We start from the raw sequence: 22,731 nt of genomic DNA, 5'->3' as shown, positions 1-22,731 counted from the left end.
GTTTCCAAGAGTAAATATTCGTAAATTTGCCCCAGCATGCCCCCTCTCCAACTGCCGAACACAAAGTAAAACCCGGTGTGCGACAAAATATTGCCATACGGGTGGTTACAAAAAAGGGACTTGCGACTACTTTTATGACTAAAATAATCGCAAGTTCCTTAATAAATGACCCCCTATTACTTTTTGGCGTTAACACACAAACAAGTTATTCATTCTTTGACCCACGTGAGCAACAGTAACAGAAGAGTATGCAGTCCTAATGAGCGGAACATACAAGTGTTGTGCATCACTGTGGGATGGGTCATTAGGGTGACGCCCTATGGTAGGTATAAGCTACTCAAGTTTGGAGTGAAACTTTACAAAAAGTGATCAAGAAAAAAGAAAAAAAAACTTGTGGTTTTGTTTCCTCTTGCGCTGTGCCTCCTCACAAATTTGGCTAATCCTCTGGCAGCTGTGCGCCTGGCGGGAAATCTATGACCGCCCCAGGCTGGCGTGGTTTATAGCCAACGTGTACATCTGTTTCCAGGTGTGCATGTTAGTAAATTTTACCGGGGCCCTGACACGTTCCCGTCCCACCCAACTGTCGAAAACTTTTTGACACCAGCTGTGCAACTTGATATGGTCTCACAGCCGTTCAAAATGGGGACTTGATACTATTTTTACGTCTAAGATAGTCGTAACTCCCTTGATAAATAATCCCCAGTATCTTATCTCTTTCCAAGTGTGTATGCCACCGCTGTACCTCATCGATAAGGCACACAGTGAGGTCATGGGTAAGGCTACTTTCCCATCTGCGTTTTTGCTGAATCCGTCATGGATCAGCAAAACGCTTCCGTTAGAATAATACAACCGTCTGTATCTGTTCAGAACGGATCCGGTTGTATTATCTCTAAAATAGCCATGACGGATCTGGCACTAAAACCATTGTAAGTCAATGGGCGCCGGATCCATTTTCTTTTGTGTCTTGATCAGTATCCCATGACGCACTCAAAAATGCTGCTTACAGCGTTTTTCTGTCCGGCACGGGAACGTAACCAAACGGAATGCATTCTGGTGCACTCAGCTCCGTTCAGTTCTGTGACCACTGACAATAAATGGGGACAAAGCTGAAGCGCTTTCCTAGGACAGATCTCCATTACGGAAGCGAGGTACCGTATATACTCGAGTATAAGCCGACCCGAGTATAAGCCGAGGCCCCTAATTTTACCCCCAAAAAATGGGAAAAATTATTGACTCGAGTATAAGACTAGGGTGGGAAATGCAGCTATAATGCAGAGTGTATGTGTATATAATGCACACACTCTACATTATATACACACATCTGCAAGAGGGTGACTCAGATTGATGGGAGTCTGACTCTGACTCCCTGTATATAATGTAGAGTGTGTGCATTATATACACATACACTCTGCATTAAATACAGGGAGCCATGCACAGATCCCCCCCTAAACAGTGCCATTCACAGATCCCCCCTAAACAGTGCCATCCACAGATCCCCCCTCCCCTAAACAGTGCCATGATGGCACTGTTTAGGGGAGGGGGATCTGTGGATGGCACTGTAGGGGGATCTGTGGATGGCACTGCCATCCACAGATCCCCTTACAGTGCCATCCACAGATCCCCCTACAGTGCCATCCACAGATCCCCCTACAGTGCCATCCACAGATCCCCCTCCCCGACGCTCACAGCAGTATATTTAAACTAATCAGTAACCTTTAACTTTGGATATCTTACTTTGTCTTTGCTCCGGTAATAGCAGGCAGTGCGGGGAGCGGCGCTCACTCACTGACGTCACACGCCTGCTCCCACTAGGCGGCGCAGGCGCGTGACGTCAGTGAGTGAGCACCGCCCCCCGCACTGCCTGCTATTACCGGAGCTAAGACCTAGACTCGAGTATAAGACGAGGGGGCTTTTTGAGCACAAAAATATGTGCCAAAAAACTCGTCTTATACTCGAGTATATACGGTAAATATACTACCTGTGAGGGGACCGGGACATGGGGGGGGATGTTGGAGATATTGGATAAGTCTCGCCTCATGAGCATTATGGCAAGTGGCAATTTCCAACGTTACATAAAAATGTATAAAACTAGATAAAGCCATATGTTCTGAGCAGACAATATAAAACCAGGGTCTTCCGCTTCTCTTTCAATGTCATATTGCTCATTCCGTTAACCCGTGTGGTGGTGCACAGATAAGAAGTCTACCATTTATCAGTCTCCCATCCTACCCATTATATTGCCTGAGGATTTCCTTCATCTACATGACTGAAGCAGTGATTAAAGTGGAATCTCCATCCGGATCTCGGGGACTTCCTGATGAAAGGAGTCCTCATAATGAGCGTGTCCTTTGCTGCACTATATGACCACACTGAAGGCCGGCTCTGTGCCGTCCTACACTGGATGAAGGCTCCCGGCTTTCTTGAATACATTATTTCTTATGGCTTTAATAACAAACGATCTCCTATGGTCCGAGAGCACCGTCGATGAGGTGCTTCACATGGTGACATCTCTGCGGCTCTTAGTCTTCTGGAACAGACTCGATAAATCTGTTTCTAGATCAGCTCTAAATATACATCTTGGCGGTCTCACAAAACCTCATTACCTGCTTCACCCTGCCAAGACAGACTGCACAGGGAAAGCTCGAAGAAAGAGCTTGCCTGCTGTCAGATGATGCCGCATACAAGGCTAGACCGTTGCTCTATGGATAGTGACCGATTAGAATCATCAGTCTGCAAATTTTCTGAATTATAGCAGAATCATAAAATGCAGACAATTAGGGATAATGTGACCTGGTCATATACTGGTAAGTTGCAAGAATGAAAGCCTACCATAGTAAGACATCTTATAATTCCAGTATTCTGCACTGATGCAAACAACTCCTTTACAGTGGTACAAGCAAGATGATGGTACACAGACATAGCAGGGCTAAAATTAACCCCTTAGTGACCAGCGCGTGTTCGGCCTAATGAGATCTTTTTCATTGTCGCCTTCCAAGAGCTATAACTTCTAAGTAGCCATATGGGGGCTTGTTTTTTGTCGTTTTTAATGGCGCCATTTTGGGGTACACATAACTTACTTATTAACTCTTTCTGGAAGAGGGATGGGGAAAAAAACAGCAAAACTGCCACTGAGTTTTGCACTTTCATTTTCCAGCATAAATGGCACTATAACTTTTATTCTCTAGGTCAGTACGATTACAGCGATACTAAATACATATACTTTTTTTGCATAATAAAAAACTTTTTTTAAAGAAAGGGTTTTTGCATCACTGCATCCCAAGCCCCATAACTTTATTATTTTTATTGATTTTTGATCAATATATTGATTTTTGCAGGATGGCTTATAGTTTTCACTGGTATCATTTTGGGTACATAACTTTTGATCACTTTTTACTTCAATTATTTGCGTAGTGTGGGTTGCTACAGATGTGGTGATACCAAATATGTGGAGATTTTATTTTTGCAATGTTTTCCATTGGAAAGCATTTTCATTGGTAAAACTGTGTGCTTTTTTTTACTTGGAATTTTTTTTATTTAATAATTTTTTTTAACCATTTAAAAGCTCCTTACACTGCACCATGATATAACTGTACATCATGGTGCATGTAAAGGTTATAGACTATGGACACATTTTACATGGAGAAATATAATTTTTTTGTTGTTGCAGAGTGTGTTTAACTCCTTCACATAGCTGTATCTGCTGTTGCTTGTGACAGATCTGACAGCATTCCAGGTCCTCACAGCTCCTGGCTGTGTTCTTTCTGTTTTATTCTCCATTCTCTGTATCAGAGATATTAGCAAGAAGAGGAAGGACGTTGTACACGACAGATCAGAGATTGGAGAGGTGGAACATTTTCAGGGAGGAAAGAGAGGAGAGCATCCACTGAAGACTCAGCATGGGGTAAGATAGGGAAACTCACACACTTCTCAGCAATTTCCATAAGTCTCTCTCAGTATAAGGCTACATGCACACAAAGCTATTTTGTTTCTGTGTCCGTTCCGTTTTTTTTATTTTTGCGGATAGGATGCGGACCCATTAATTTCAATGGGTCCGCAAAAAATGCGGACAGCACACCATGTGCTGTCCACATCAGTATGTCTGTTCCGTAGCCCCGCAAAAAAATAGAACATGTCCTATTCTTGTCCGTTTGGCGGACAAGGACAGGCATTGTTACAATGGGTCCGCAAAAAAAACGGATGGCATACGGATGACATTCTTTTCTTTGCGGATCCGCAATTTGCGGACCACAAAACATATACAGTCGTGTGCATGTAGTCTAAGGTTACATTCACACTTGCGTTGGTGGATTCTGGCAGGCAGTTCCATCGCCGGAACTGCCAGCCGGATCCGGATGCGGATCCGTCTCACAAATGCATTGCAATATCGGATTCGTCTCTCCGGTTGTCATCCGGAAAAACGGATCTGGTATTTATCTTTTATCTGACGGCATTCCGTCAAGTGTTCCGGAGTTTTGGACGGAGAAAATACTGCAGCATGCTAGATAGAACTAGATAGAATTCTTTATATACTCACCCTTGGCCAATCTTTTCAAACCTCGTGTACTTCTTTTTGGGATCACCCACGCTTACAATGCTTCCTGCAGACAAATATTTTTTTTAAAAATTATATATATATTTTTTTTAAAAGTATAACTAAATAGATAAATGGTATTACTGATTCAATATGAAATGTAAAGATACAGAATCACAAAAACAGACAAACATCAGTTTCTGTTTTCCCCCAAAATTATACAAAATCTTTAAAGGCTATGTACACCTTTGAGGGCAATTTTTTTATTACTGCATTGTACTCATTTTGAGCTAAAAATGATTTCTTAAATTGGTCTTTATTAAAAAAGATGGCATCCTTTTTTCTGTACAGAGCTGACATGCTGCAGTGGCACCCTTTGTATTTTCTGTCTTTTCCATCAGACCAGGAGCTGACGGGCTCCTTATCTTTGCTCTCTGACCTCCTAAACACTCATTATAGCTCAGTTCTTATGTTACTGATAAGTATAAGTGTTTATGACCTCTCTAGTTTAGAGATCAGGGTTATTAGATGAGCGGCACAAAGTGAAAGTTAACATACCAGTCACACAACTAGAAAAACAGTTTAAAGGGCTTCTGTCACCCCCCAAAAGTAATTTTTCATTTTTGGGCTAATTAAAATCCTTATAGTGTGATTATTCAATATATAGGGCTCTTACCTTTTTCTGTGGTTTAGTTTCTTTAAAAACCGCACTTTTATAATATGTTAATTACCTTTCTACCAGCAAGTAGGGCGGTTACTTGCTGTTAGCAGCCGCATCCTCCTTTCAAAACGCCCCCTCCTCCTGTTGATTGACAGGGCCAGCGAGCGCTCTCCTCCTCCGGCTGGCCCTGTCAGCATTTCAAATCCCGCGCCTGCGCCTTACGCGTCTTCATTCGGCGCAGGCGCTCTGAAAGGACGCTCACTTCCTCAGCACTCCCCTCAGTGCGCCTGCGCCGATGACGTCACCTCTAAACCCGAAAGAGAAGACGTCATCGGCGCAGGCGCACTGAGGAAGTGCTGAGGAAGCGAGCGTCCTTCTCTCAGAGCGCCTGCGCCGAATGAAGACGCGTAAGGCGCAGGATTTGAAATGCTGACAGGGCCAGCCGGAGGAGGAGAGCGCTCGCTGGCCCTGTCAATCAACAGGAGGAGGGGGCGTTTTTTTGAAAGGAGGATGCGGCGGCTACCAGAAGCCCTTTAAGGGAACCTGTCATCAACTTTATGCTGCCCATACTAACGGCAGAATAAAGTAGAGACAGGTGAGATGATTTCAGCGGTGTGTCATTTATAAGTTAAAAGTAAGTGGTTGCCGAGAACCAACATCACAATCATTACAGACTGGGCCTGGAAAAGAGTCCCGGACACCTGAGAAGAGTCCTGGTTATCCATGAATTCCTGCTCTCCTGCTGATGACTGACAGTCTTCTACCTAGATTTCTCCCTTTCTCTCTAGGAGAGAACTGCCAATCAGCAGCAGACGGGTGAGAGCAGGAGATTATGAATAACCAGGACTCTTCTCAGTAGATTTGACTCTTTTCAAGGCCTGGGCTGCAATGATTATGTTGCTGGTTCTCGGCAACCACTTACTTTTAGCTCATAAGTGACACACCGCTGAAATCAGCATTTCTGTCACTATTGTATGCTGCCCTCAGTGAGATCAGCATAAAGCTGATGACAGGATGACTTTAACCCTTTGTGACAAAACGGCTCAACATTTTTAGTAAAGGATAAATTAAAAAATTTATTTTAGCCAAAAAATGAGTAAAATGCAATCATAAAAAAATTGCCTCCCAAGGTGTACATAGCCTTTAACACAGCCAAACCTGAGATAATGTTTGGCTGACAGCTATCTCTCACTATTCCCCCCCATGCACACGTATGGACGGGCACAGCAGGCATGAGTTGTCAATAGGAGAGCCCAGGAAGCCACAGCTAGAAACCTCTAGTAGACACCTTATCCTTCCAAGGACACAATAGACTGAGCATGTTGGAGACATCTACCACTGAGGTACAGTTGGGAGGCCGCCATACACATTCGATGATTGGGCATTCTCACCGAAATTGAATGGTATGGTTGACATACTTCTGGTGTTGGTGTGTATGGCCATCTTTAGTCTTTATCACCTGATTGTCCAGCAGCAAGAGAAACTCATCTCTCCCACCAAACATCACAAATTAACAGTGACTCTTATAGGAGGACAGGTGGCAGGATGGATGCAGCTCATAGCACTGATGATCATTAATCAATAGTCCATCCATCCCATACTTCTATAGAATGCACTGTATAAATGCACTGAAAGGGACAGCTTATAGGAAAACTATTAATGCCCACACTCTTAATCATAAGGTTCTTAAAGGGGTTGTACAGAATTAGAAAAACAAGGCTGCACAACTTTAGAGTGGCATGACAGTCATGTCCAAAATCATTGACGCTTATTTTACTTTTTTCTTATTTTTAAATGATTTTTGTTTGTTTTTACAGTAACTGTCCTGCACTGCAGCCTTCACAGAACCCCACAATACATGTAAAGGCACGTTTACAGCAATTTCTTATATTGTGCGCTTGCCATTCCCACAGCCATGACGAACAAATGAGCAGGCCTCCAGTTGTCATTACAGGAGCTAAGGCCCTATTCACAAGACAGATGTTACGAAGACAAAAACCGCCACGTATTCGCTGGCAGAAATCCCTCCGGTTTCTGCTGCAGTTTTTTGTGAATGTTGCAGACCTGCTCATTGATTTACTCCCACCGACTGCCCCATGGTGCGAAATTCATGCCAAAAAGCTCAGTCTGAACAGGGTCTAACATTGCCTGGGCAAAAATGTTCTACAGAGCAGGAAAAAAGTGTCATTCAAGAACGCTTCCCCTGTAAACTCGTTGGCAATCGTCCCTGTGGCACACACAGATCCTGCTTGTGAATAAAGTGGCCCAGTAGTACAGAATGATGTAATGTCATGTATTATACACCATGGGATAGCGCTTTTATAGTAAATAAAACTATAGGAATATGCATTTTCATTTAATAACATCATAATTTTTTTCTTCCTAAGCTCTAATACGGGACCCAGGAAACAAGCACATGCAAATCCACAGTTTGTCCTGAAATCTGCCTTAAATTACAGCATGATTTTGAAAAACCACATTTCATGTGTATTATAATGCTGTATGAGGCAGATCTACAGCAAAAAGGAGACTTTTGTATTACTTACCAGTAAAGTCTCTTTCTCCCTCTTCCTTGGGGGACACAGGAAACCATGGGTATAGCTCTGCTCCCTAGGAGGCGTGACACTAAGTGAAAGCTGTAAGCCCCTCCTCCATCAGCTATACCCTTCAGCCTGGAGAAGAGACTGCCAGTTGCGTGTCCAAGTAGTGAAAGATAACCACCAACCGGAAAAAAGAACTGTCGAGCCCCAACGGGGGCAACCAAGCCGGAACCACAACTGTAACCCAAATGAAGGGCGGGTGCTGTGTCCCCCAAGGAAGAGCGAGAAAGAGACTTTACTGGTAAGTAATACAAAAGTCTCCTTTTCTTGCCTATATTCCTTGGGGGACACAGGAAACCATGGGACGTTCCAGAGCAGTCCCAGAAGGGAGGGACCAGAACAAACTAGACCAACACCAGAGGCATCAATCAACTGCCGCCTGCAACACCAGACGGCCTAAAGCAGCGTCAGCCGACGCATGAGTATGCACCCTGTAGAACTTGGTGAAGGTGTGCAAGGAGGACCAAGTGGCCGCCTTGCAAATCTGCTCCGTAGAAGCCCGATTCCTCTGAGCCCAGGAAGCCCCGACCGCTCTAGTGGAGTGAGCGGTAACACCGAGGGACGGAACCTTGCCCTTGGCGAGATAAGCCTCAGTAACAGCCATCTTGACAAAACGGGCGATAGCAACTTTGGATGCCGCCATCCCTCTGCGCGACCCCTCCGGAACCACAAAGAGCGAGTCAGTACGCCTGAAAGAGCTGGTTACCTCCAGGTAAACCTTGAGCGCCCTGACAACGTCCAGGCGATGAAGCTTCCTCTCCCGCGGGTGGGAAGGGGAAGGACACAAAGAGGGGAGAACGATGTCCTCGTTCAGATGAAAGGCGGAGACCACCTTAGGAAGGAAGGAAGGGACCGGACGAAGAACCACCTTGTCCTGGTGGAACACTAGGAAAGGTTCCAGACAGGAGAGTGCAGCCAATTCGGACACCCTCCGAAGAGAGGTGACGGCTACAAGGAAAATAACCTTGCAGGACAGAAGTCGCAAGGAAACCGTCCGCAGAGGCTCGAAAGGAGAAGCCTGGAGCGCTGAGAGAACCAGGTTCAGGTCCCAGGGCGGTACCGGAGGGCGGTACGGGGGAACCGCGTGAGCCACGCCCTGAAGGAAGGTCTTGACAGGACCAAGGGGGGCCAGTGGGCGCTGAAACAAAATGGACAGCGCAGACACCTGACCCTTCAAAGAACTAAGGCCCAGACCTTGGGCAAGTCCGCTCTGCAGGAAGGACAAAACGGTGTGGAGAGAAAAGCGGAGCGGAGGAATCCCCAGATCGGCACAGAACCCCAAATAGGTCCTCCAGGTCCTATAATAGATCCTAGAAGAGGACGGCTTACGGGCGCGGATCATGGTGCGGACGACGTCCGCAGAAAAACCCCTACGTGTCAGGACGGTGGTCTCAACAACCACGCCGTCAAACGTAGGGACCTTAAACGCGGGTGGAAGATTGGTCCCTGAGAGAGAAGATCTTTCCTGGCGGGCAGCGGCCAGGGTGCGTCTGCCAGGAGCAGCATGAGGTCGGCATACCAAGACCGGCGGGGCCAGTCCGGAGCGACCAGAATCACCGAGACGCCTTCCGCCGCGATCTTCCGAAGGACCTTGGGCAGGAGTGGGATGGGAGGGAATATGTATGGACGCGCGAAGCCTCGCCAAGGAAGAACGAGGGCGTCGGCTCCGCAGGCTCCCGGATCCCTGGCCCTGGACAGATAGGCGGGTACCTTGTGATTGAATTTGGAGGCCATGAGGTCCACGTCCGGTATGCCCCAACGAAGGCAAATGGCCTCGAACACCTCCGGGTGAAGAGACCACTCGCCGGGGTCGACGGTGGTGCGACTGAGGAAGTCCGCCGCCCAATTGTCCACCCCTGGAATAAAAATTGCAGATAGGGCCGGGACGTGGGCTTCCGCCCAACGGAGAATGCTGGTGACCTCCCGCATTGCTGCAGCGCTGCGAGTGCCCCCCTGGTGGTTTATGTACGCCACGGCCGTGGCGTTGTCCGATTGCACACGAACTGGATGACCCTTCAGCAGATGAGTCCAGTGTCGCAGAGACAGAAGGGCCGCTCTCAGCTCCAGGACATTGATCGAGAGTTTGGACTCCGATGGAGACCAAATGCCCTGGACGGATCGGGGAGGAAACACGCCTCCCCAGCCCAAGAGACTGGCATCGGTTGTAACCACCAACCAGTTGAGCGGCAGAAAGGACCTGCCCAGAAGAGGGGACTGCAACCACCAGCGGAGAGATGACCGCACCGGAGACGATAGATGGAAGGGATGATCCAGAGACTCCGGCGATTTGTCCCAGGAGGAGAGGATCGCCCGTTGGAGAGGGCGGGAGTGAAACTGCGCAAATGGGATCGCCTCGAAGCAGGCAACCATCTGCCCCAAGACCCGCATGCAGAAGCGGAAGGACGGTCGACGGTGGAGAAGGAGACCCCGAATCGCCCGACGGAGGATCAGTCGTTTTTCCGAGGGAAGACGTACCTCCGCCGCTCCCGTGTCTGAAAGCATTCCCAGGAAGACCAGTTGTCTGGAGGGAGGAAGGGAGGACTTGGGGAAGTTGATGACCCAACCGAATCTCGCCAGAGTCTCTAGAGTGAGATCCACGCTGGCAACCGCTTAAGAAAGGGACGGAGCCTTGATGAGGATATCGTCCAAGTACGGTAGCAGAAAAACACCCCTGGAACGGAGTAAGGCCAAAACCGGGGCCAGGACCTTGGTGAACACCCGGGGGGCTGTTGCCAGCCCAAAGGGAAGGGCGACAAACTGGAAGTGGAGGTCCCCCACGGCGAATCGGAGGAAGCGATGGTGACACCGGGCTACCGGAACATGGAGGTAGGCATCCTGTATATCGATGGAAGACATGAAATCTCCCTGCTCCAGGGAAGCCACCGCGGAACGGAGGGACTCCATCCGAAACCGTCGAAGGAGGAGAAAACGGTTGAGCTTTTTGAGGTCCAAAATGGGCCGCACCGAACCTCCCTTCTTGGGAACTACAAAGAGGTTCGAATAGAACCCTTGGAACCTTTCCTCTAGAGGAACGGGGGTAATCACCCCCCTGTCCAGTAAGGCTTGAACAGCCGCGGAGAACGCAGCCGCGCTTTTCGGGTCCCGCGGTGGGCGGGAGCGAAAGAACCGATCTGGAGGGAAGGACGCAAATTCGATTTTGTATCCGGAGGACACAATTTCGAGAGCCCAGGCGTCGGAGACGTGAGCCATCCAGATGTCCCTGAAAAGGAGGAGCCGGCCCCCCACCCGGGTGGGTGGGGGCGCGCCTTCAGGCAGAGGACTGCTTTGCTGCGGGTGTGCGGGCAGCCTGCGGCCTGCGCCAGGAGGGCTGCGCCCGAAAAAAGGGCTTCCTACGCTTATCCTGGGGAGGGGCCGAAGCGGCAGCTGCGGGGGGAGCCCCAGAGGTCCTGCGGGAGGACCGAAAACGAGACGCACCAGGGCGTCCGCGGGGGGCGCCCCTGGCTTGGGGTTGAGGAAGATGGGTGCTTTTACCACCCGTGGCCTCCGAAATAAGCTCGTCTAGGCGGACCCCGAAAAGGCGGGAACCCGCAAACGGTAGCCCCGCCAAGGAACGTTTGGAGGCAGCGTCCGCTTTCCAAACCTTCAGCCAGAGCTCCCTCCTGACGGAAACTGCCAGGGCGGAGGAGCGTGCAATAAGGGCTCCCGCATCAATGGAGGCCTCACAAACAAAATTCCCGGCCCGAATAATAAGCTGGGCCAAGGAACGTAGGTCCTGGATGGGGACGTCCGAGTCCAACTCCTGTTCCAGCTGCGCACCCCAAGCAGAGATTGCTTTACCTGCCCAAGCAGAGGCAAAAACCGGTCTGAGAGCAGAACCGGAGGCAGCAAAAATGCCCTTGGAAAGGGTCTCCATGCGACGGTCCTCCGCTGACTGAAGAGAGGACCCGTCGGGAACAGGGATGGCCGTGTTCTTTGACAGACGGGCCACAGGGGGGTCCACCTTGGGTGGGGACGACCAGGTGGCCACGACATCGGCTGGAAAAGGATAGCAAATGTCCAGCTTCTTGGGATTGACAAAACGGGCGTCCGGGCGAGCCCAAGCCTTAGACACCACGGAGGAGAAATCAGAGTGGATTGGAAAGACTTTTGAGGCCTGCCTGGGTCTGATAAAGGAGACGCTAGCTGCGTCAGAACTAGGGGGGTCATCTTGCACCTTAAAGGTGTCACGAATATCAGAGATGAGTTGACCCATCGCTGAGGCTAGCTTGGACGGCAGGGCCGAGTCCATTTCCAAATCTGAAACCGCCAATTCACCTTCAGAGAGCGAATCCTTTGGAGAGGAGAGGCCCGTCTGAGTGCGCACGCGTGGCGGGGAGAGGGAGGCATCCGAGGAGGAGGCTCGCTCTACTCTAAGACGCTTCTGAGAGTGCCTAGCTCGGGAGGGGTCACTAAGAAAGGGTGAACCCGCTGCAGCGGCAGAAGTGGTGGACTCGGAGGGCGCGACAGTAAGAGTGGCGTCCTGCGGGGTAGGCGGCCTGTCTATTAGGCGGCCCACGACATGAGTGAGGCTTTCCACGGCCTGGGACAGGGATCTAGCCCAGTCAGGCGGGTCAGAGGAAGCAGGGAGCGACACAGCGGGCGACTGAGGCTGCGGTGGAGCTCGGCATGCAGGACAGTGCGGATCAGACTGCCCCCGGGGAAAGGGTTCCCTACAAGCAGTACAGGCATGGTACCAAGGCTTGGTGGCTGCAGAAGGGTCTGACATGGTGGAAAAAATGTTGCACTTAAAGTGGGAGACCCCAGGGCAAAAGCGGAACGGGGATTACACCCAAGCAACAGTACTGGTGGCACGGAGGGGGTTAACAGTCCTACCAGACCCGGATGATGCAAGCGGCAGCAGCAAGGGGAGCAGACTGAAGGAGGCTGTGGAGGAGAGGCAGCAGGCACGGAGATGAATAGCTTCAGGATCGGACGGCAGAGAGGATTCCACGCAGCACTATGAGATGTGGAGCCCGACGAAACCGGAAGTAGCGGAGCGCATGTAGGAAGCTCCACCCCCCCCTGCCGCGCTGAAGGAGAAGCAGAGCCGCGCGCGCGCGGCAAAATGATTTTAACCCCTGAGGTGGATGAAGTGCCGGCCAAGATGAAATGGCGCCGTTCGCGCCAAGTAAGCGGCCCCCGCCGCGCCTGGATGTGGCAGACGGCCTCCTGCCTACAGCCGTCCCCTGAAGGCAGAGTCCGTGCCCTGCCGCTAAATAAAGGACTTGCCCAGACAAAGTCCCCCCCAAATGATACCCGGTAAGGTTGCCGGTCCGATATGCCCATGGGGGGGGGGGGGGGATGTAGCAGCGGTGGGAGGAAGGAAGGGGAGGCTGGAGCAGCCACTCTCACCATACGCTGTCTTCGCCCTCAATCCATCCAGCAGGGTCGCCCCTTCAGCTACTGGCACCGCAGTGGCAGGAAGCCGGGGGAGGGACTTGGCGTGCGGGCGACCCTTGAGCTGGCGGGACGCAGGGGAGCGAGGCTGCCCTGGTCCACCTTGTCTTCTGTGGGGGAGGCGGCAGTGCGGAATTACCGGCACTGGCGCAACTCAACCCCGGGAGAAACAGAGGGGTCTAATGCGCCTCTGTTGTCCCTGTAAGTAGAAAAAAATCGAATTAAAACAACAAAAAACGCAAAAATAAAAAATTATAGGAAAACAACCCTGCATAAGCAGGGGGTGTCTTGCCTCCTTGGACACTAAGCAAAAACTGGCAGTCTCTTCTCCAGGCTGAAGGGTATAGCTGATGGAGGAGGTGCTTACAGCTTTCACTTAGTGTCACGCCTCCTAGGGAGCAGAGCTATACCCATGGTTTCCTGTGTCCCCCAAGGAATATGGGCGAGAAATCTGCATGTGCAATGTGGTGCGGATTCACCAAGAATTTCACCCTTTCTATACTGAAATTGGTGAAATTCAAAACAAATCCACTACAGTTTGAGAATGCTGTTGAAAATCTTGTAGCATGCCGGCTAATCCTTACAGAAAACGTGTGCACCATGTGGAAGCATGTTTAAAATCCCCTTCACTTGCCTTGTGCTGCAATCTGCTGCGGATTTTACCTCCACATTTCTGCAGGTAAAATCAGTGTGAGCTCTTCCTTAGGCCTCATGCACACGGCCGTTGTTTTGGTCCGCATCCGAGCTGCAGTTTTGGTCCGCATCCGTTGCGTGGTCCGCAAAAAAATATATAACCTGTCCTATTCTTGTCTGCATTTTGCGGACAAGAATAGGCAGTTATATTAATGGCTGTCCGTGTGGTTCCGCAAATTGTGGAACGCACACAGACACCATCCGTGTTTTGCGGAAACACGGTTTGCGGACTGCAAAACACACAACGGCCGTGTGCATGAGGCCTTACTGTGTTGAGATCTGTGAAATGTTCCTGCCTATTTTGTCTTTTCTTAGATGGTGTCTTTTGGAAATATAAAGATGACCTTGTGCCCAGGAAAACATACTTAATTTCTCCAGGATTTCTTCATCTGTCATCTTGGATTTTTTGCGTTGTCGGTCGGTATTCCTGTACAAAGTGCTCGTGCTTGAGTTTTCTGGTTGGGTGGTTACTGGGGAAGTCGAGGCCTCTTTAGCTGGTACAGGTACAGCTACTGGTTCAATTACAGACCGCGTATAAATCTGCATGAAAAGAAAAATATACACTTTTTAACTAAAAATAATAGTAAAAGAAGCAATTTAAAATGTATTAATGTGAAGAGAGCAAATGCAAAGCAGGAGGTTTATAGGGTAGAGATAAGCAAACTGATTTGTCTCATCAGCATTTCCTGCTGCTTCAATTATCCGAGAAAGGGCACGGGCTCGGCTTCGGCACAGGAGCCACTTTCTGAAAGGGTAGCAGCGCCTGCAAAGTCGCTGCGCCAAAGCAGAGCTTCTAACTTTGCTCTGCTAACTGAAGCAGCAGCGCAGGCAAGAAATTGTCAGGGCCGGGGTAAATGCGCTTCTTCCCCACAGGTGCAGAAGTCCTGCTAAGACCAATCAATTCGCTCACCTCTAGTATACAGTATGTGCTGATGTTGCCACAAAGCAGGTACAATACGAAGAAAGAGAAACACATTACAGGTAGGTAATACTTTGAAGTTTAGGAGAACGACTCCTCATTACAGAGGACCTGTCACCTCTCATGACACGTCTCCTACTTCCCCATGTAAAAAAAAATCTGGAACATTTATTCTTCGTCTACGTCTATGTTGTGCCATTTTTCTAGAAGTTTATGAATGAATTGCTAGCAGTCTGCAAGATAGGTCCATCTGGGTGTTACCAGTTTGGGGGATGTCCATGTACAGTCTGCACTGATTGCATAGTGCAGACTGTGCAGAAACACCCCACCAACTGGTAACCCCAAAATGGACCTTTATTGGAGACTGCTGGCAACTCATTCATAAACTTCTAGAAGGAATAAAAGAGAAATGGCATAACAGAGTTACATTAAATGATGCTCCAAGGCTGATCTCACATGTCAGGAGAGATGACAGTTCCTCTTTAAAGGGCTTCTGTCAACCCCAAAACACTTTTTTTTTTGGGGCTTGTTAAAATCCTTATTTAACGACTATTCCCTATATAGGGCTCTTACCTTTGTCTGTGGCTTCTTTTCCTTAAGAATCGATCTTTTAAAATATGCAAATGACTTCACTACCAGCAAGTAGGGAGTCTACTTGCTGGTAGCCGCCGCAAAAAACCGCCCCCCTCCTCCTGTTGATTGACAGGGCCAGCGAGCGCTCTCCTCCTCCGGCTGGCCCTGTCAGCATTTCAAATCCTGCGCCTGTCTTCATTCGGCGCAGGCGCTCTGAGAGAAGGAGGTTCGCCTCCTCAGCACTCCCTCAGTGCGCCGATGACGTCTTCTCTTTCGGTAACGTCATCCGCGCAGTCGCACTGAGGGAGTGCTGAGGAGGCGAGCCTCCTTCTCTCAGAGCACCTGCGCCGAATGAAGACAGGCGCAGGATTTGAAATGCTGACAGGGCCAGCCGGAGGAGGAGAGCGCTCGCTGGCCCTGTCAATCAACAGGAGGAGGGGGGCGGTTTTTTGCGGCGGCTACCAGCAAGTAGGGCCCTACTTGCTGGTAGTGAAGTCATTTGCATATTTTAAAAGATCGATTTTTAAGGAAAAGAAGCCACAGACAAAAGATAAGAGCCCTATATAGGGAATAGTCGTTAAATAAGGATTTTAACAAGCCCAAAAAAATAAAAATAAGTGTTTTGAGGGTGACAGAAGCGCTTTAAGGCAAACATTTTACTTTTAGGTTTTAAACCTAAAGAAGATAGATATTTACAGACAAAAAAAAAAAAAAGTTCTGAAATGCCACCACTGGCATCATCATTCACATAGTCGACATAAGGAAACGTGGTGGGAAATGTATTACTGGGATGTATATGTATTTACCAGGAAGCAGCAAGGGAAAAGTGTCTGTATGTTAATGGTCTTTATAATAAACTCTGAAAAAGCAGCCTAATCCCTAGATATTACCAAGCAGCTTTTCTCTGGTGTATCGGCCTATAGTTTGGGTTGAACACTGCAATAGATCATTTCGTATAGCTCATATATAAAATGCCTTAAATAGACCAATTCACAAAGCCTTCTGCCTGTAAGACATTCCCACAGGAGCAGCTATTCATATGCTGAAGTATCTCTACATTGTATGTATGCTTCTTTATTGAAGTCTTATGCTTTTGCATCAGTTTACTCTGACAACACATTGCACTTGAGTGGAGGACCACCTTTAAGATTATTTTACAGGCATTAGTACTTATTTTATCCGAATATATTACCAAAGTGTTTAGCTTTATATAGGAATGATAAAATCCTGAAAATAATGCACATTGGATTTATGGGCACAATAAACATGTAAAAGGCTGCGGTGAGTAGAAACTCCCCTAGAGCTGAAAGCCTGGGGGTGTCCATTCACAACAGAGGACCTTGTGGGACCCACGAACCGAGAAGGGGTCGTCCAAATACAATACATCTGTCTTAAAAGTGATGTTGTGCGTGCTGGTCCATATGAAAGGTATACAGCTACTTATTAGGAATTGAATGTCCTTGTATTAGTACACTGGATCAGTTTTGATAATTTAGCCGACACTACAGATCAAGCTTCAAGAATTAAAAAGACCCCCCTGCTCTTATAACCACGATGTAATCCCATTAGTTCCTTACTGTTAGCTGTGAATGGCAGCCAGCAGTCTCTAGGGGGCAGCCAGCAGTCTCTAGGGGGGCAGCCAGCAGTCTCTAGGGGGGCAGCCAGCAGTCTCTAGGGGGGCAGCCAGCAGTCTCTAGGGGGGCAGCCAGCAGTCTCTAGGGGGGCAGCCAGCAGTCTCTAGGGGGGCAGCCAGCAGTCTCTAGGGGGCCCGCCCCTTGAATTTAAAATTGCTGCAGCTCATAACTTTGACTAGACTGCTATAGAAGACAACTAAAATAAATATGTGCCACAAGATTTATCTTTTATTTAGAAACTCCTGCTTGAAGGCAGAACTGCTATGTGACAGTCATTTACAGTAGGAACAATGAGGCCCTAAGGTGTTTGATGCGTTATCTACGTGAACATCATAGTCATTATTTACAACCTGGAAAAAAAAAAAAAAAGATTCTTACAGATTTTGTATGTTCAGGACGTGGGGCTATTACAGGTGGGGGCTCATCCTCCTCCTCCTCTTCCTCTTCTTCATCCTCCTCCTCGGAGACAGGAGGGGCTAGAGGGGGCTCTGATGCAGTCTTTGTGTTCTGCAACAGAAGTGATGAAATAAAGAGGTCAATGTGCTGTTCTCTTTGCTTCTGGCTGTGACCAAGTAAACGGAGCAATAAAAAAAACAGCTCCTTCTATGCCCTCCGCTGAAAACAGTACACCAATTAACTGCGGCATCCTTAAAAAGTACCCATCATCATGGACTTCTTAATTACCATTACTGTATTAGGGTCAGAACTGTGTCTACAACATACAGGGTCCCAAATCTACTGAATAGAAGCAGTATACTTCCATAATTAGATGAGCAGGGAATTCAGAGCTAAATTAGAAGTCTACCTTCTGAAGGCTCACCAAATCGGACATCCATAAACTTCTATGGTATGCCTCCGATTTCATATGGAGCTATAGTATACAGAAAACAATGTGTGATATCCTTCATCAGACATAGTATTGCGGCGCTATTCTCCCACTCATATGGCACTGTACAGATCACTATATAGCACCACAAGTAGTGCCTATGGGTCTGTACTCCAGCACGTCGGGCGGTACAATTTTAGAGACCACTGCACAACACTCTCCGAGGATCATGACCGTACCATCATCTTACAACTATAATTACACCGTTCAGAGAGCAGGAGCGTCTCTTCACACGCTACGTCAGATCGGACAAGAGAATACACATGACATGAGGAGTGCTGGTCTTGGAATTAGATTGCTCTTCAGTAAATGCTTTAGGGTTGTATTAGACCTGCAGATAGTCGGCCAGATCATTACTAACAAGCATTCTTAGCAACACTCATTAGCGATATACCTGTATAAAAGTGCCGCTCGTTCCTCGGGCAATCGCATTTTTGACGCAGGCTAAAAAAATCATTGTTTGCCGGCGGCAGATCGTGCTGTCTAATCATGCTCTGCTGCCAGCAAACAATGATTCTGTATGGGGACGAGCGATGACATTAGCAATCGCTCCTTCCCATACTGTGGAGGAGATCGCTGCATGTAACAGAAGCGGTCTCCTTCACTGATGAGCAAGCGACTGTTGGGAAGGAACACTTCCTTCCCGAAAATCAAAATGCTGATCTGCAGGTCTAACACTGCCCTTATTCTCTCAAGGCCATCTAGCAGCTTCTTCATCAGGAACCTGTCTGGTGGGTACAACAGGCACTAACTCAAAGCCTCGACATGGAAGTATTCTGGTCAGTATTTTGCATCAGTATGTGGAAACCAAAAACAGGGCTGGTCTCAAACGTGGGAGGGGAACACATCTTTATGTTGTGTGTATTTTCCATTAACAGTTTGAAATACAAATGCAAAATAATGAAGGAAATACATGCATCTGTGGGCTTTTTGACATTAAGTCCCAGGCAGTTGCTTCCTTGCATGCTCTCGGTGTATATGTCGAGTCTGTCTATGTGGTATAATGCCCCATATGCAGCCTGAGTCCGGCCAGTGTGCGCCAAGTACGCTTCTAAAAGCAAAGGGATTCAGCAAAAAAAAATATATAACCTATACCGCAAAAAACTAGGCGCAATGCATGCAAGTGCCCAGCATACCGTTGCATGCGTTAAGGCCCTTGATTCCACATATTTCCCAGCATACACTCCACGAATGGAATAAAATGGGGCGTCAACTCTGCCTACTTATGTACTATTAAGCTATGTTTATATGCCATATTACGTTAATACTCTACTTACCAAAGAGTGAGCAGCTATATATCCGTGTGCGCTTTTGTCTGCAATAAAAAAAAAACTTGCAATTTCAGATGCAAAATATAAATGCATATCAGACAATAATCTGTACTTTTATGGTTCTGAACATATAAAAATCTAAGCATTTTTGTACACAAAAAAGTATTTAGACAACGGTACCAAAAAAAGGCTGAAGGCAATGGGCTACATTTACTAAGGTGACTGTGCCTAGACAGGGCCATAAAATGCAGAAGAATTTGATGCCACCGTTTGACTCATCTGTGTCTATCCAAATCATGTCCAATCCTCTGAATTTATCGTGTCGTGTCACGGCCAACTGCGCCTATACATATAGATCGCGACAAGTGCACGTGCAATTGGTACTAGTCAGCATTTTCTTTTATTCTTTTTGCATCTTGTAAATGTAAACCAACTTTGCACTTGAATTACATTGTTAGCCCAACAACAGCTCTGTAAGATGGATGGAGCAGAATTATTCAACAACTGCACACGGTTGGATCGTGTTTTGCGGTCCGCATTCGAGCCGCAAAAAATGCAGCTTGGATGTGGACCCAAACAAGGTTCGTGTGCATGAGGGCTTATCCTTATGCTTCCACCTCCTGATTTACATTACTGAAATACTGGACTTTTGCATATACACTACATGTTTTGACAAGCAATAAGGTCACTGAATAGTAAGGAAACTTGGATATGTATCCACGCAAAGAAAAAACGAAATTCTTGTTACTGTACCTCCAGATGTAAAGCTCATATACTTCTGGTTGTTCACAGTCTCTTTGGAATCGTAGAATTTGAGAACATCTAACACAGCCTGAGGATTCTTCTTCTGCTCCAGTTTGGTAATATTTGAGGTCTGCAGTAATCTAGCCCATTGCTCTGGGATTCCCTGTGTGACAAACGACAGAAAACAGTATTTGGAGTTGTCCATCATCAGCCACTTCGGTATGAAAAAAAAAAAAAAAAACACTGGAAGAAGGGTTGGGTTGAGACCTTGGTTTTGCTAGGAGTGCATTCATTGCCTTCATAAAAACAAAGGATCCCAGATGGAGACAAGAAAAGAACATTATGGTTGTGAGGGAAAGAGATGAATGAATCATGTCTGGTAATCAGGTCTTTTATGAAAGATGGTGGAGGGGTAAGCTTTACTTATGGTGGTCAGGTGCAAAACACAAATGACTACATACATAGTGGAGCTGAGATCTAGATATGTGCCCTTCTATCATCACCAGCATGGTAATATGGCATACTCAGCCTTGCCATTAGTAGGTATGGTGAAAGAGTTAAAGACCATGTCTAGATAAGGGGGCAACTAGTCAGCACAATTACTTTGTGTGAGGTCAACCTGTTGCCTAGTCGCAGTTTACACCTCTAAAAATAATATAGGAATGATAAAAGTGCCTTTCACATCTAGTGTAGATCCCTCGAGACCACATACACTGCAAGAAAGAGTGGCTATAAATGTTAGCCGGCAGAGCCGATTACTAGTATGTTCAAAGCAAATATGGAAATATCAAAACAGTGTACAAGTATCTGCTTAGGTTTCAGAATTTCATGGTATTAGCCTTTGAACAAGCAAGTCAAGAGAAACTGAAAACTGCAAGAATTCTTATCTCCAATTGTAAATGAAAAAAATAAAATAAAAATCACACACTGTAGTAATTACTACAAGCTATAATGCGATTGTTCACCTAAGGCCTTTCGGGAAGACCTCCCAGAGTTGTCGGACCTGCAGAGGGAATCCTACTTACCCAAACCCAACCACTTAGTTCCGGCCCCTTTGCTTCCCCGGTGCAGATCTCCAGTCTTCCCATGTCAACCTCCGCTTTGACTGGCCGCAGAGGTGATGTGTCCCCCATGCATCACTTGACCCAGTGACATAACGCATGGGGGACATGTCACTGGTTGCAGCCGCCACCCCTTGTCAAACTGGATGTTCACGAAGGGAGACGCGCAGCAGTGGGGAGGAGAAAGAGCTGGAACCCAGCGGTGAGGGATCAGTGAAGTATGATTTCATCTACAGGTCTGGCCACATTAGATTTCTGACCGAAAGACCCCCAAGGGTGAAAAAAAAATGGTAAATGAAAAATATTTGAAAATATCTATTTGGCAGTTCCCCTTGAAGGCTGCTTTCACATATAGTTTTTTTTTTTTCTGTGGTGTATCTCTGCACTTCTGCATGTTTTAAAAAAAATTTTTACAAAAAGAACATCAGCTTTAGACCGTTTTTAGGGTCCGCATCCGAGCCGCAGTATTTGCAGCTCGGGTGTGGACCCATTCACTTCAATGGGGCCGCAAAAGATGCGGACAGCACTCCGTGTCTACAATGGGTCGCCCATTCCGTTCCGCAAATTGCGAAAGGCACAAAGGGGCTTCAGTTTTTTTTTTTGCGGACCGCAATAAACGAAACGGTCATGTGCACGAGGCCTTAGATGTTAACTTAAAGGGGTTGTTCAAGTTATTTTTATTGATGACCTATCTCAATATCAGATCGACGGGGGTCAGATTACCGGCACCCCCACAGATCAGCTGGTTAAAGAGAAACACAGCACACAGAGTTTTTTGCTACTGATGTTTTTGCTAATTAGGTAGCGTATTTTGGTCGTTCTAGCTTCCTTTAAAAAACAAAGCATGGAGTTGTTGTTTTTTTTTTTTTTTTAAGAAGTTTTGGCATCACCATCTCTATAGTTGAAAAATGCCATGAAGAAAACGCTTGTGGTAAGACATCTATCAAGACAGGTGTTCCCACACTCCAGTCTTGATCCCTGTGTGCCTGAGATGCCTATTAATAAATTAGGCATATCTCTGGCAGTCCGTTGGCCAAAAACTGAAGTGTACGCTAACTAGGGGGCTGGCTCAGACTTCAGCTTTAACTTATGCTGGAAACTGGCGTAAATTACACTAAATCTGGCACAGGCCCTGTGAAGCCCACCCTCCCGCGAGAAGGTTACAAAGTTGCAAATTATGCTGCACAAATGGTGAGCGCCATAATCTGAGACTTCTTTACGTAACAAAAGGGGCAGAAATGCATTGATAACTGCCCCTCACTGTGTGCAGAAAACGTTAGAAATAAAAACACAAAAAACAGCAGCAAAACATAGAGGTGCCAAAAAATGTGTAAGTTACATTGGTTTATACAAAACATTTATTTTACACGTTTTCACATTCCTGTTAATGGATTTTTTGGCTTATATAGCTTGTATACAGAATTGCTGCTACTGAATACTCTCCTGCAACCAGACACTAACACATTGTTCATTGTTGCCCACAAAAAAAATAAAATAATTATAATTATATATATATATTTTTTTTTAAGTAGCAGAGAAGCCTGAACTTCATTAGAATCGGTAGCTACTGTATGGCAAGCGTTGATGCGATTTATTAATTTGGTAAGGCTACTTTCACACTAGCCGCAGCCTTCTCCGGCAGGCTGTTCCGGCGGATGAACAGCCTGCCGAATCTGTACTGCCGGAGGTCCGCTCCGGCCCCATTGCCTATAATGGGGGTGGGCTAGAGTTCCGGCGGCCGGAATAAAACTACGACATGTA

The 22,731-nt window shown here is 47.3% G+C and overlaps 1 protein-coding gene across 3 annotated transcripts in view; it reads right to left on the bottom strand.

The window, feature by feature from the left end:
- The window catches only part of PAK3 (p21 (RAC1) activated kinase 3), a 171,181-nt gene that overhangs the window by 12,659 nt on the left and 135,791 nt on the right, over positions 1-22,731 (bottom strand). For all 3 annotated transcript variants that reach the window (XM_040442366.1, XM_040442367.1, XM_040442365.1), the window contains exons 4-8: positions 19,919-20,072; positions 19,172-19,209; positions 17,387-17,515; positions 14,248-14,422; positions 4,535-4,598 (exon numbers count right to left, since the gene is read on the bottom strand). In XM_040442366.1, coding sequence (XP_040298300.1) covers positions 4,535-4,598; positions 14,248-14,422; positions 17,387-17,515; positions 19,172-19,209; positions 19,919-20,072 — 560 coding nt within the window. The remainder of the gene's footprint in view (positions 1-4,534; positions 4,599-14,247; positions 14,423-17,386; positions 17,516-19,171; positions 19,210-19,918; positions 20,073-22,731) is intronic.

This window comes from Bufo bufo, chromosome 8, assembly GCF_905171765.1.
Source record: "Bufo bufo chromosome 8, aBufBuf1.1, whole genome shotgun sequence".
NCBI lineage: Eukaryota > Metazoa > Chordata > Amphibia > Anura > Bufonidae > Bufo > Bufo bufo.
This window is presented reverse-complemented; position numbering and strand designations above follow the sequence as displayed.